Here is a 15,659-nt window from a genome sequence, read left to right as displayed (position 1 = left end):
GTCATATTAAAAATATCTGCTTTCTTTTTCAACTTTTTAGTGAAGCGCATGTGATTGTATATCTTATACCGTCGATATAATCATCATATTCTTGGTCACCGTCGTAATAGGAATTATTCAAGTGATAGGCAATATATGTGCTCACAGTATTTTGCAGCAAGAGGTCATTCGAATTTGATGTGATATTCAATTTTGGTAGCTCTAAACAATGAGTAATAGTAATTCTGACATTTTTATTTTGTATCAAGACTTTTGTGGTTAAGCTGTATAGATTACTTTATTAAAATAACAATGGTTGTCAGACATTCGTTACAATATATCGTTCAAAAGGGTAATGTTCCGAAAAACTATAATAAATTTTCGAAATTACATTAGAATTGGTCGTAGAGTCACTTCGGATCGATTGTGTCCCAGTGCCGGTACAGCAATTTCTTTGAGCGCTTTAATGATGTATATGTAATTTTTTTTTAGAACACTGGCGTTGCAGCTGTACCTCTCGCTTGTATCTTCCTCTATATGGTAAGAAAATAATATTTTTAGGAATATATTCATAATATTCATCTTGTCTGTCAAATAGTCGTAATTTTTTTAAAGAGATAATTATAATAATGACTTTAACGCAAGTTTAAATCCAATGTAGTAGATATTAAACTCTGGGTATATTTGTTTTTTTAAAAAGCTTGAAAAAGAATGTGTTTACTATTAGCTATATCTATAAAGCTCACTATTAATCAATAAATTGCAGGCGTTTGGATCGTTCGCATTATTGTCGATTACTTTATTCACTGATTGCGGAATTGTATCCCAGCAAGTACATAAATAATCTCGTACAGCTTTTCTCCATTTTATGCAGTTTTACCACCGTGCAATTGTATCCAATGATGGTAACGCAAGACAGAAATGCCACTTTTTACTTATATGTATATTGTATAACATCCCATAACTACCATTTTTATAACGATTGCGCTACTAGAGACACGAGGAAAGACGAAAACACACAGATAAAAGAAGTCTTCAGGGGCAAATTAAAGATAGAAGAAATAAACCTTTAGGAAAATTGAAGGTGCATGCTAAACGAGTGAAGCAACGAACGGTAAAATATTAGTAATTCGTGCAATTCGATAAGTAATGCGAGAGTTTGTAAGTGATGTAAACGCGTCAGTTACGAAATAAATATTTTTTTTGGAAATAAATAATAAACGCTAAGTTTCATATTGGAGCAAAAGAAATTAGAATATTATATACTGAAGAAATGATTGAATGTGTGTGTCCCTCTAGAACGGTAAGAAAGAACCTTACAGATTGCTCACAGGATATATTACAACTGAGATATATGGATATGGAAATTAACCACAAGCAACCGCTATCGACCGAACGAATTACGCAACTATATATGTAACATTCGTTATTTGTTATGAAAACGCTATTAAATACTTACAAAGATTTATTAATTTATCGGTATAATAATCAAAATTCCCCTCAAAATTACAGAAATTATTTTTTAATACTTTTATAGAAAATAGTTTTTTATGTCTTTCTCCTTTTCTTTTAGGTCTATTAAAGATCAGGTATTCAATAGAGAAATTTGTTTATACATATATTTCTGCTTGCATTCCGTCGACAAAATTTATAGCAATCATTACGCAAAAAATGTTTTTCGTCTTTTGACTATCTGAGATAGTTATTTAGCTTAAATTAATTTGAATGTGCACATGTGTGGCAAACAGAGTCTCGTAAGTTGTCAGCTTCAAAAATTTCAATCAAAAGCATTTCTATACATTATTTATTAATTATTAAAACATTATTTTTATAAATAATAAAATGCACCATTGTACTACGCAAGGTGATCTCATCAAATATAAATATAAATTATTTAAAATACAACACAGAAAAATAACATTTTAAATTATGTAAGATAATATGTAATTTTTGCTCTTATTCAGATATATAAAAACTACATAAAATATGTTTTAAATAATACTTGCAGCATATTATGATGTATGTATGTTAAAATTACATCATGTGAAAATATTTAAAATGTCGTTTATCTGTTATTTTAAATAATTTGTGTCGTATACTATATCATTCGATGCTCACGCATACATATCTCGAACGGTACAATTTTGACAAGTTCAATTTTCGAAGTCGTCGTCTCACTGCTCGCGTACACAGCCACGTAAATCTCATACATATGCACATGCGTTTTATGTACTGTGCGGTTACAATGTACACCATCGAGCGAAACACTTTGCGTTTATAAAATCAGTGCAATCAAATAATATCGCTCATATACGTAAAGTTTTAAATTGTACATATTTACAGTTGATAAAAACTAAATTTTTGGTCGCACCGTAAACATAAGGCGTTGCAGAAAAAGTTAAAAATTAATTGATTAAAATGCAAAAACCCACGAACCGGAAGAAAAATGTATTTACAATTTTGCATCGCAAAATATTCAACGAATATTAATAAATCTTTAAAGTGTAATTTTCTTTTTGTTCTATAAAAACATAAATGATCGATGAAACGTTTCGAAACTCATTTGTACATATTTTACATCGTAAAGTTCAATTACAGTTCTTATATCTAGCTATTTGTATCTATATATGTATATAACATGTGTAACTTATATGTATATACATCTGTTCCTTTCCAAGAAAACAATTCAGCCTAAATTATCTTAATACATTAACTTATCCTTTTAATATTTTGCTTGTATGTGTTATGAATTCTCAATAAGACTAAATCTACCTATCTAGCTATCAGTGTAAATTGTCACATGCAAATAGCGATATCAACATTATATTCTGTAATCACGTAATCGGATTAAATTATTAAAATCCTTGAAGATATTTTTCAAATAGGCTCAGCAAAACAATTGAAATCTATCATCGCCTTTTCTATGCTCTTGTTTTTAATGACTTTTTTTAACGACGTAAAAGTTAACAAGCCAATTTTTACAAGTTTAAAAAAGTCAATAACCATAAGATCATACTTTAATACCAGAAGGATTGTGGCGGTGGCCTAGGTGGTTGCTGAAAGCTCTGTGCCGTGTAAGGGCTAGCAAAAGCTTGAGAATGAGGATGAGTGCTGTAGGCATGATGTTGCTGCAGACTCGTTGGTGGACTCGGTAGATTGACTCTATTGCCACTGGCGGTAATCGCGAGATTCCATGATGGCGATGCGGTTCCTTGACTGGTCTGTTGTTGGGTTTGTTGTTGTGGCTGTGGCTGTGGCTGTGGCTGCTGCTGCTGCTGCTGCTGAGGAGGTGAAACCGAACCGATCGGCAGTTCCGACGAGGCCAATTGATCGGGAGCTGACGTCGAGTTGCCCGAGTTCGGTCCCATCATGGTGACGAGAGAGTTCGGAGTCGGTGGTAGCTGATGATTACTTGTTCGCTGATAGCTGGACGACGCGGAGACCGCTTGGTGAGCCATATGAGCGGTTGTCGACGAGGCCGGCGACAATACCGATAAATTGGGATACGTCACCGTGGCCGGAAAACTGTAAGTCGAAGTCGATCCAACGGTCGAGGGTAGTCGTGTCGCGGAGTCCGCCAATTGATGAGTCACCGATGCATGATGAGATGAATACAATTCTGAAACTGAAATAAAACGTAGCGGTGATCATCCTTTTGTATCATGATATTTATTGCAAAGATATAGATAAAATTAAAATAGGAACGATATGCGTTATTATCCTCATTTACATAAACATATACACACACGTACATACCTTGGCCGGAAGAGAACGCCGCGTCTGGCAGACTCTGAGGATGCGGATGCGAATGTGGATGTGGATGTGGATGACCCGGGGGCATGGCTGCTCCTGGGTGAGGATGAGGCGGTGCCGGTGGATGAATAACGTAGCCGGTCGGATAGGCTACGGAACCGACGTATCCAGCGGACGTCGACGAGGAGATATGTTTTCTCAATCTAGCTCTTCTGTTGCTGAACCACACTTGAATCCTGGCTTCCGACAATCTCGTTCTCTGAGCGAGTTCCTCTCTGACGTATATGTCAGGGTATTGAGTCTTCTCGAATGCCCGTTCCAACTCGTCCAGCTGGTGAGCCGTGAAGGTGGTCCTGCTTCTGCGTTGCTTCCTTTTCAACGGGATCCCCGGTTCGCTCTCGCAATCGGATCCAGAACTTGCTTTTCCTGCAAGATCGCGTTAAAAATAAGAAAGGAATGAGATATAATTTATACACATATTTATATAAGAATCTCGCAACACACAATATAACTCTCTTCGAAGAGGAATTTATGTACATTGAACGCAGCTCTGTCGTCGATCTAAATTTGCATCGCGTTGCAAATTGTAAACACAATCGCAAGCTGTCGTAACAATTAGAAACTTCTTTTGGTCGGTTGATTTTTCTCAAGGTCAGCGAAAAGATTGAGCCATAAAATAATTATGTGAAACGCTGTTAACCATGGACTTTCGAGTGACAAAAAAGTTACGATTGGCAAGTAACGAAGCGAGGTAAAAAAAAACGCCAAATCGCCAGCAGTAGGAAAAGATAGGTGGGGTCGAGGGAGACCGTTCGGGTGTAAACATGTTGGTCGTATATCGAGTGTGAAACAAGCACCTGGCGCGAAACCCGCGCGGTGCTCACTGCTCTTTGACACTGACGCACCGGTCACCGGTTCTGTGAACCAGCAACGCGAACCTGCTGCTAAGAGAATGACAGACGAGAGTGACGGAACAATAACTTAATTGTTGTAAATTGAATTTAGCTTTAAAATTAAATTTCGAAGATGGTTTTTGTCAAATTCGAGAAAAAGACCTACCTCGAAAAGACAATAACCACGGTGGAAGGCTGGAAGGAAACAAGGTGCTCTCGTTGGAGGGATGTGCGGATGTGCGGACGACGCAGACGTCGCGACTCGCGACTGACAAGCGAGCGTCGCGAGCGATATTCATTGGCCACAGGCCACAGGCCAATATCATCAATGTCTCTCTCGCCCAACGCACTCATTGGTTATTGCATCGAGGATGCAATCACACCTCGTTTTCCTTCCACCATTCCTGTAGGTAAGGTATGGTCTAGACTAGACGTAATTTGTGAACGCACCCTAGCGTTCTCGCGACGGTTGCTCCTGGCGAGTGAAGTTGGCCGCGCGATTTATGAAAGCGTCTACCTGCGAGCTGCGAGCTGCGAGACACGATGAGTCGACGGGCGACGGGCGACGGGCGTCGAGCGGATCGTATATAGCTCCGTTTGTAGAGTCTCCGTAAAATTCTTCCATCGCCGTGTAATTAAGCACGCGCCGCGTCGCGAGATTAATACCGGATTAGTGCCGCGCAAAGCGACGCGCGATCGTAAGCGACGATATTTTCACGCGACACGCGTAAACGAGTCAAGTGAACGAGTGAGTGAGTGCGCCGACAGAGATGCGACAACGGACGAGGATCGAGGAGAGTTCGGAGAGGAGGAGGGGGCCTGGGAGGCATCGGGCGACGGCGGAGCGACCGCGGAGTGAGTGATTGTTATTCATTTATTGTATTATTTTGCTGTCCTGTCAGTCCTGACTCCTGTGGCTGATTCCGCCACTTTCTCAAGCGCGCGATAATTAATTATTTACTTTTCAAGCATCGATTATATATCTTGGACGCTGTTTTAACATAAAAATATTTCTATGTTACAGATCAACGCAGGGTTTCAACTTAAGTAACTCCCGCTGTTGCGCATCGGCCGGTGAGTGATTTTTTTATTTTAATATGTCGAGATAACGGATTTGTGTAAAAATTAAATTAGGACTATTTCGAAAAGAGAGAATCTTATGGGCCATTCTGTCGCTGCTACGCGATAGAATAATAAACGCGTTTCTGTATTCGAGAGGAACGCAATTTTGTCACGAAAAACGCGACGACGCTGCTCTGCACTCGAAACTAAATAGAGGATTAAAGTTTCTCGGTTTAGCGAACGCATTAACTTTCTCCTCAATGCCGCGTCTCGTTTGCGAGAGTACGATCAGCAGCTGGTTGTCACGTTTCTTTATTTGACGACTGACGCGCAACAATGTTTTGAACAAACACATTGATAGCATATGACAAAAAGTAATAGCGTATCCCCTTCCTTTTTTTCTGGATTCGCCAGTTTTTTGGCTGCATTCCGACTTTCAGTACCGAAAATCTATAGTATACGCGACATAAAATATATAGATTTGCATTACTGACCGGTGAATATCGGAATGCAGCCTTTGTCGCTTAATATAATTATAGAACTCGCCGCGGCCGTTTTCGAGAACCGCGTTTTCTTTTTCCCCATTGCGATCAACAGTATCGTCAACAATGTAGAAATCATCAATAACGTCGAACGGTAGACTTGACGTTTTTCGCACTAACAACATGTAAAAAAAAAAAAAAGAACGGACCCACGAGAAACCGAGCCAATCACGCAGATCGATAACTCGCAGAACGCAAGATAAAGTCATAATAATGCAACGGAGCGTCGTTCGACTATTTCGCTCTTGTTTCCCGAATAGTTGCGTCGCACGGCTGCAACAGATGATTCAGCGAAAACCTCACGTTAAAAGAATATGTTAACATTAATTGTGCGGCTTTCGACATTCCAAGCTGTTTTCCTTCCATTGCGGACTGAACCGTATTTTTTGTACATTTTATAGCTCTTTAATATTAAACAAAAAAATCCTTTCCAATGACTTTGCAACGTTTACGTGTCGCTCGATCACGCTTGTCTACGTCCGATTATGTTCCGGTTCTGAAAATAGGCATTCTTTTGCGCATTCCTAGCCGCGAGGAAACAGAAACGAGATAGCACGTGATGCGCAGACACCGAAGACACGATGGAGACACTTTTTGCTTCCGCGTGCGCTTCGCGATGTGCATTTCGGGATTGTCGTCAGTTTCTCGGGACTCAAGTTTACACGGCGCGCGACTAATCGGGCGACGACGCCTGACGCCGGGACGGGTCGCGTTAATGCAAATTCGACACGGGCTCTATTCCCGGCCCGTCGTCGTGCTTTTTTTTCATCCACCTCCGCCTCCGGGTCATTCCGTCCTCTCTCTCTCTCTCTTTCTCCCTGTCTTTCTCTCTCTCTCTCTCTCTCTCTCTCTCTCTCTCTCTCTCTCTCTCTCTCTCTCTCTCTTTCTCCCTGTCTTTCTCTCTTCGTCATGTTTCTTGAATTCGACCGACACCTACCCGCGCGCAGATGGAAATAGTGCGAGCGACGACGTGGCCCAACAAACCTGAGGCCACGATCATGCCACGTCCACGTGCGATGAACGATCAGAAATAGCCTCGATGAAAGTCCCGTCAGGACGTCGTAGGCAATCGCTTCCTTCCGACGAAACGCAAAGGCGAAATGAGTATTGTTTGAATGTCGAGCGATAAAAATAAAACAATCGAGGAAGGGGTGATCGATACCTTTCGTTCAGGTAGATGCTTGGATACCTCGACTATTGCTCGCACATATCGGCGATTTACGTATTTCACATATATTTCAGACACACATTTTTACATAAAAGTATTGTCACAATAATCGAAAGATTATCGCGATATAATTATATGTAAAGTGACGTATCTCAATGAAAAAAATCGTTGTGAATGGATTTACGTGACGACTCCGCGCGTTCGCAGTCTCAGCAGACCTGGTAATCATTCACCCCGAGGATAATACTAGGTTCCGAAAACTTGAGGAATTACTAACCGGTCGCGAACGCTTAGCTCTATACAAGGGATATAATTTCTGCTCTGACTTTTTTTTGATTTGCTTGCGGATGAACCGCGCATGGTCCACGACGATAAAAACAAAATCTCACGAAGATCTCACGTGTTGTATCTCTATTGAACTACAAGGGGAGATGTAATACGCGCGTAATTAGTAATTTATTGCCGCGATGGATTGCACATTCGGCGTGAGACCATAAAGAGAAACAAATTAAACGTCTAAAGTTGTAAATATAAAAAAATTGCAGTCAATTTTTTTTATCTGAGAGGCACGCGGCTTAATTAAAGAACCAACGATGTATCGCACTACTCATTGAATTAATTATTGATAAATAATCGGAGTGATTAACTACGAACAAACTTTAATTAACGCAGAATATTGCTTATGTTATTAGGCTAATGTATACAATATATGAGATTCGTCTTCGTCGTATTCGTGGGGTCAACCCCTAACATTCGTTAGAGTGTCGCATACCTTTCTCGCCCAGAGTTGCCACCCCTCGACTTATCACGCATACTTATACCGTGCGACACGTTTTATATGCGAGAAAAACAATCCGACACGTTCGCCGAACAAAGGCGTCACTTCATCTCGACAGCTCCGGCAGCTCGACTCGTATGTTCGCAGCTTCGTGGGCGTTTAATAGACGGTGTCCCTTTTCATTCTTCACCCCTCTGCGAAGTCGTGTTATTTCTGCCCTAGTTTCTCTATTTTTTTCGACGGGCGCCCGACCGTCAGAGCGATCGACTTACAGGCGCAAGAATCCTCGTTCCTCTCCTTTCAACTGTGGTCCCTTTTATCTTTGCCGGCTTAGCAGCTTCTCAGACGATCCCAGGATAAATTCGTGTCTGTACACAATTCATTTGTCTTGTCAGCGGAGGAAAGAGACATTCCCCCTCCCCACTTCGGTTACCAATTTGTATCCGTGTTTGGTGGGAATTTCTCCGGGACGTATAACAGAAATTCTAGATCCTCAGACTTCCCACAAGTGTGGTATTCATTTATCAGCATCTGTCAAACTGGTATTTCAGATATTCATCAAAGTTTACCGGACCATCTTAATTTTAATTATCGCCAGTGCATATTTTGATTGCTCAACATGCGTAATATAGTTATAGATTTCTCTTTAAAAACGCGATTTTTTTCGGCATTTGTGTATTTTTTATTTTAAATTTGGGGAAAGTGAAGAGAAGGGAATCCTGATTCATCCATAAGCCGGTAGACGCGCGTCCTTCGTCGGCCGTCGATTTTCTCGAGGACGATCGACATTTGCACGCGTGTAAGGCCCACGTCTTACGTGCAGCTTGCCATAGCGGGCTCGCGCGTACACACGTGGGCATGTACCGGGCGGTGAGAAAATTACAGAGCCCGTCGGACGGTTGCGGCCGACCCGGCTACCGGAGGGAGGCGATCCGACCACGGCGCACCGGAGGCGAACCGGCAATTTCCGAGACCGAGAAACGCGGGCACGACCGATTAATACGCGAGCATTTAATTTACTCATTCACCGTTGCCCGAGCGAGCAGTAGGCCCACACGGTGGTCCATCGTGTGGGCCAGGTGATGGGGCGTATATTTACGGATGCGAGATCCTTTCACCGCGTGAAATCCTCTGCGTTCGCGGTATCCTCGGATTTCTGTGGGCCCAAGTGGGTCAATAGTGGGTGTTCGGCGCACGTTCTCGCGTACTATGAAATAATAGATCTCTCACATGAGATGATAATTTTTTTCATTATTTAATTAAATGTACGATTTGTGCTGTGGACAAAAGAACAATGGATCACGGCTGGTCTAATGTACTCTGTCTTTAAAACACAGAAATTATACAAAATATTTTCAAATTTATATTAAGATATTCAAGATAAATTGAATAGGATTAAATTCCGGAAAAGTAAAGCAGAACAGCGAGGTAAAACTACCTGTGTTCTTTTCTTCTAGGAACTGCAAATTCTAAAGGGTTAATCAGTCTTCGCAGGTAGCGAGTCTTTAAAAGGCAAAAACCTTTTTCGCACCTAGCTAACGTTGTTTTTTCAGCTCTTTTTATACGATGCATATAATTTTTACAAAATCTGTATCTTGATGCGTCGCGGGATTCGCAAGAAACGTGAAAAGCGACTAATTCAATTTTAAGAGGCGTCGCATAACGAACAACCGTATTCTCGGTCTCTTATGCGAGCCGATGTCGTTATAATCCAATTTCATGCAAGGATACTTGGCGTCGGGCCGATTCGCCGATTCGCCGGCGATCATCAATCTCTGTTGGAACGCGGGAAGAAACTCGGGCAGCCGAGAAGGCCGATGGACACCCGCTCAAGGAACCCGCCGTTATGCCATTAGTGCATGGCCGATCGAAGAAATTTCAGAAAACTCGTGAAGCAAGTATTTGTATCGGAGCGACAGTGACAGTGAGAGATAAGCTATTTTGTTTATGCGTTAAAATATGAGTTAATTCCGCCTGGGGTGTTAAATTTTCGTACTATAGAAAAATGTTTTTAAATTAGTATATTAAGATTTGGAGCACAGACCAAATTGATTTCCAACGCTCAGTTCCTAGAATTATTTTTCGTAGTAATATTTAAAACCTATTAATCAGTTAGTGAAAACTCAAAAACGAAAATAATTTGAACAAAAGATGTATAAGATGGTGATTTATGTGTGAGATTATATAATTTCTATTCAAAGAAAACTACTTTCAAGAAATTTTCTTTTTTTCTCTTTCGTTTCTCGGGCATATATTTTCCGCACTTGCCAAGATGCCCATCAAGGTCTGTACTCCGAATTCTACCTAACACTACGGGCTCTTTACTTGCTACACTAATGATTATTTGTGTAGCAATTGTGGGACTTCTCACCGTCACCTAGTTTAACGTCGTCTTCGGAATCGCGACCCCTGAGTAGTCGTGAAATCGCGGACACACTCGGAGCGCTGGTCCGTTCGCAGATGCCCTCTTTGATCAGTCGATCCCTGATTTCCCATGAGAACATACCCGGGTTGTCGCGCTTGTATTCCTCGATTCTCGCCTCCACTTCCGGTGTAGCCACACGTGGTTTGCTGCCGCCGATGACTCCGGGTCTGATGCTACCAGTTTCCTGATAGCGATTTAAAATCTTCGACACGCATCCATGGGACACCCTCAATTGTCTATTCTCAATGGGTGATAATAGACGAATCAGTTCAGAGATATCGATGGATATATTCAAAATAAAAATAAAATAATAATCTATGTTTCTATTTCGAGAAGTTATCGTTGAATTAACCGGAAAGATCCTCGATTTGAGACACTGTACCTCGATATAACGCACGGCCTGACCCCCGCGGCGGCCATCTCGACGATCTTCAACCTGATATGATTAGGCAGCGGTCGTCCGTTGATGAAGATACCACCGAGCTGATTTACACGGCCTTGGCCCGGTATCGATCCTATGTCTGCAACAAGCGATACACTTCCTCCTTTTATCGCTTCCATAACTGAAATCCGAACGTAAACGTTATACGAATGTCACTAGATGTTAATAATGATGAATCCTTTTTTTCAAATTATATTTTTTTCTTTCTCTTATTTTGATCGTTTTCGAGGAGACGCAATTGAGAACGTGTCCTTTAGTCAGCTTTGATTTCCATGTCTTACCGGAAGTTAAGGAGAAGAGAAAGAGAGAGAGAGAGAGAGAGAGAGACAGTTGACGAGGTGGTGGCGGGACGGTTATTGGACGGCGTATAAAGAGAGCAGTCTGGATTTATCGCTGCACCGCATGCTTGATTTGACTTCTTTCTCTCGTTCTGTCGAAGCGGAAGGGAGAGAGGAAGAGAAAGAGAACAGGATGAAGAGAGCGAGGAAGAGAGAGAGAAAAAGAGAGAGTTATAAGCGCGGGCGGCTGGAGCGCGGCGTATAAAGCGACCAACGCCGTAACTACCGATAAGTCCAATAAATCCCGGTGCAGTTTATGACGCACAACAATGATAGCGTATAATTTGCTCGGCTTATTTAATTTCGCGTTACACGACGACGATCTCGGCCCCGATCTATAAAGAAAAAGGAACGCGCGCGGTCCAGGAAAGAGTCTTTGCAATTTTTACTGATCCCAGAACGCGTTTTTTAAGAAGCGAAGCAAATAACGTGACACGATACGCATTGTGACTTAAGCTAAATGTATATGTTGTAATTCTTCGTGGTATCTTCATTACTTTTGGCCTCCGATGTTGTAAAGAACGACAATTTTGAAACGGTAAAATTACAGTTGAGAATAAAGGCGATAATAACGAGACGAATGAGCTGTACAATTAGAAGGGCAAAAAGGAGACGCGCAATCGCACGTTCGACATTAAATAAAAACGCGCTCGCTCATACAAGACGCGATAATCGACTAAAAAAGGAAATCCCAATGACAGCGCGATGAAAAATCAGATCGTCCAGGCGAGACGGCGATCGGTGATCGGCTTAACATAGACAATTTATTATGAATTTATTTATAATAATTATTTATAATTTTGCAATGGTACTTCCTGCACAAAAATGTAACTTAATATCTCGCACGACATTTTTCAAAATACGTAGAAAGATAAAAAAGTTATAACCGTTGCGCCATGAAAATTGAAAGATACATTTTTCTTTTTTAAGATATCCATAAAATTGACAGAATTATAAATGTGCATTATTTTAGTAACCGCATCGATACGCTAAATATTACTTGTATAAATGCGCATTGACGCAGATTAAATTAATTCTGCGGTTTTCAACGCCCGCCGTATTGGCAAATTATTAATCGTTTAGAGAGCTCGCGGTGAGAAGGAAGCGGATGATTGATCCCGTGGCTTTCACTTTTCCAATCCGCGGGTGCAAAACGTCGCACCACGTAAGTAAATTTTTTTGTATAGGCAAAACGCATAAATTCCCAATAAAATAACGACCCGATCGCGATAAGTAATATACATTGTTGCACTTTCACAATTACGGCTCGGCAAAGATATGGAAATGCGATAGTCGCATCGTCGTTATCGCCGTAGTCGTTATCGTCATCGAGAGATGACGGGAAACGCGACTGGGTACGGTCACACGCTTTCGTTTGTAATTAAACACATTTCCGCGTAAAACACTCTGTCGCACAAGACAAAGGGTAAGCAGGCTTCGACTAACGCGACCGGTAAAAAGCATCCGCAGAAAAAGGAAACCGCTATCCGATTGCGCAGAACGCTTGCATAACCGTAGCCATGCATCGCCGCGGGTGCAATCGATGCTCGAAAAACCGCGCGCAAATGCTCCCGCCGATAGCAATCGCGTTCCTGCAAAGTGACTTCCGATTTAATTGATCGTTTAATTAACAAATCGGTGCTGTGCGGAGATTCCATTAACCCGGAGTTTTCAGCGTTTCTCAAGCGACTCTGATTTTAACTTGAAACACGTTCTCAAGAACGAGGAAAAGCTTCTCGACCCAACCGCTCAGAAAAGGCGCGACTCATAAATCATTATAATGACGGAATCGCGATGCAAAAAAAAATCTTGCGCACTGCGATGAAGTAATTAATGACCATCATTGAAAACTTTTATGCGTGGATTTTACGGAAGCGCATTCGTTGAGTGTTAATCGTCCGTCACCATTTACCGTCGTGATTTCCGCGAGCACACGCTTTCGCGTCTCGTTTCCAACTGGTAAATCATCAAGCGACTAATTACGCATGTACTCATTAGTCGCTCGGGACACCGCATGTCTGGACACTTGATGAATCGCGTTATTTAATTTTACAAACCTTGTTATTAAACGTATCGTCCACATTTTTTGTTTGTGAAGGAATGATGTATCCGCAGGACATTTTTTTCTCAGATTTACCCCCTTTTTTTTCTCTTATACTGTCCCGGGTAGCGCCAAGATGCACGAGTATATTGAAAAGCTGGGCAATAGAGCGCTCAAATTTATGGTGCAATAAATGACAAATGGAACAAAGTCCGGATATATACAGGATGAAATAATTTATAAATTCTCGAACGGGAATAGATACTTTTATATGCTCCTAAAGCAATAATGACTAAATTACATAAATTTTGTAAAAAATACTAAGTGTAATTTATTACTAGCCAGAAGTTTTTTTAAGAATATATCTTATAAATTCTGAGTATTTTCCTGTATTTCCATAATACAATTCTGAGAAGAATCGATTGTGACGTGATTAGACGCCAAACAATTTACGAGGACGAATAGCAATAAATAGACGATAAGCACACATACAAAAGCAAATAAAGGTATATTATACATACTGTAAATATATTATATTGGCACGAGACACTATATACCGTGTCTCTTGATATTTTAAGATAAATAGAGAGAGAGAGAGAGAGAGAGAGAGAGAGAGAGAGTGAGAGAGAGAAAACTGACAGAAATCAGCTGGAACGATTCGAATACACGGAAAATATTCATTTTCAACGACGTTAGAGTTCTGTATATGATTTTGATAAATTACAGAAAAACTCTCTAAAATTGTGAGACTAAATGAATGATTTATTCCAGACATTTTCGTTAATAAAATTCTTTGTTCTTCAGAATGTACAAAATGTGAGGGAAAAAATGCTGTAAAAAAAATGCAATTAAAATGTCATGGACCAAGGGTGGAAGTCAAGAAAAATGACTTTGTCCGCAAGAGATACTCCGTAATTTATGGCCAACTTTAACCTAACAATAGGGTTTTGTTCGTTTTTTGGACAATTGTTTGTCAATGTCAGGCGGATTTTTTGAAGAAAAATGTTGAAGTTTTGTACATTTAAAAATAAAAATTTTACTTAATTTATTTAATCCATCGTTCAAGGTGTTATTGTAGAAGAGTTTTGTTTAGTTTAATCGACTAGTTCTAATTTACTTTCATAACACAAACTTTATCAAAAACAAGTAACTATGATAATAATAATGCGCTTTCTCATTTGTCGACAATAGTATGGCATCAAGAGTTTTATTTTAATAATTATCTTTTATCGTCTCTACGATTTTTAAATCTTGGATTACTCCATTTAATATTTAATTTTACGGACTAAAAGAAGATTATGAAAATGTGTGTTTCTATTGTTTAAATATTTTTTCACGTATTAATTAATTACATAAAGATTACTATTGCTATTTAAGATATATCAAACAATGTTTGTGGCTGTTTGAAAGATAACGCGAATGATGTATAAATCATAAAATTACCATAAAAACTATTCCAAATTTTAATTTTACGTATTTCTAAAATTAATGTTGACCAAATATAGTCGACTGCGACGAGAGACGCACCTTGAAAGGAATATCCAGTGAAACATGGTCGCATCATCGAGAAATTAGTGGTAACCGTCATCTCAGCCGAACCAAACCTCCGCAAAATAGTCCCGACGAGTTTAGTCCGACACCGAATATTGTAAATCTCACTACCGCACCTCACTAATAAGCCCTTCGTAAAAACGATATCGGCTGTCCTTCCTCCTGACAAATCTCACAATATTTTGTTTTATCCCGCCTAATTGCAACTCACTCGACGACCATAAAACGGAGCACATAGACAAACACTGAACATACATTCGTAGAAATGATTCCCGCTCTGGACCGGGTCCATTGAATCCTGGAATTTTGGCTCGGGGTCCAGGCCCGTCGGGCCCAACCGCGAGCTTCTCTTTTCTCAATAAGTCCGTTCTCAATGGCCGCGTTCACTTGCGTGTGTCCGCACTGGAAATGGATGTCGACTGATCGACGCGCTGATCCTGACTAAGTCTCTCGGGGATGGGGTACCAGGGTAACTAACAGCTAGGCACTCCCACCAGCCGCGGTACAGGTAGTTCTCCCCGTACTGCGGGGCTTCAGCGGGATATATCGCCAACTTGAGGCTGAATTGGACTTCGATGGAACGACAAGACAGACCCACGGTCCTTGGCCACTGGTGCCCATCGTCGCCAACGACCAATCGTGGCACTGCCAGGCCTCTCACCACGCCTCCGATTCCCGCCCAAATGG

At 40.8% G+C, this 15,659-nt stretch overlaps 1 protein-coding gene across 6 annotated transcripts; it reads right to left on the bottom strand.

Moving 5' to 3' along the window:
* Positions 1-164: 164 nt before the first annotated feature.
* Positions 165-15,450, bottom strand: LOC143896381 (segmentation protein paired). 6 transcript variants are annotated; one of them, XM_077404226.1, is made up of 5 exons: positions 14,949-15,450; positions 10,983-11,163; positions 10,547-10,836; positions 3,736-4,158; positions 165-3,604 (listed from the first exon to the last, which is right to left on the bottom strand). In XM_077404226.1, exons 1-5 carry the CDS (start codon positions 15,007-15,009, stop codon positions 2,997-2,999), a joined length of 1,563 nt encoding a protein of 520 aa, XP_077260352.1. In that variant the 5' UTR covers positions 15,010-15,450; the 3' UTR covers positions 165-2,996. The 6 variants fall into 6 exon arrangements, with proteins under 6 accessions (XP_077260352.1, XP_077260353.1, XP_077260354.1 ...); XM_077404227.1 differs by having other exon boundaries at positions 10,553-10,836; XM_077404228.1 differs by having other exon boundaries at positions 15,228-15,450.
* Positions 15,451-15,659: the final 209 nt, after the last annotated feature.

Source organism: Temnothorax americanus, unplaced genomic scaffold (genome assembly GCF_048541705.1).
Source record: "Temnothorax americanus isolate GAGA-0224 unplaced genomic scaffold, ASM4854170v1 Scaffold18, whole genome shotgun sequence".
NCBI classification, from domain to species: Eukaryota; Metazoa; Arthropoda; class Insecta; order Hymenoptera; family Formicidae; genus Temnothorax; species Temnothorax americanus.
This window is presented reverse-complemented; position numbering and strand designations above follow the sequence as displayed.

Bases quoted from the DNA above. Each gene is read 5' to 3' on its own strand.
- LOC143896381 (XM_077404226.1), bottom strand. From the start codon at position 15,009: ATGACGGTTACCACTAATTTCTCGATGATGCGACCATGTTTCACTGGA. The intron at 11,164-14,948 runs GTGCGTCTCTCG...TTCGGATTTCAG, and splicing joins CACTGGATATTCCTTTCAAG to TTATGGAAGCGATAAAAGGA. The intron at 4,159-10,546 runs GTGAGAAGTCCC...GCGATCTTGCAG, and splicing joins CGACGTTAAACTAGGTGACG to GAAAAGCAAGTTCTGGATCC.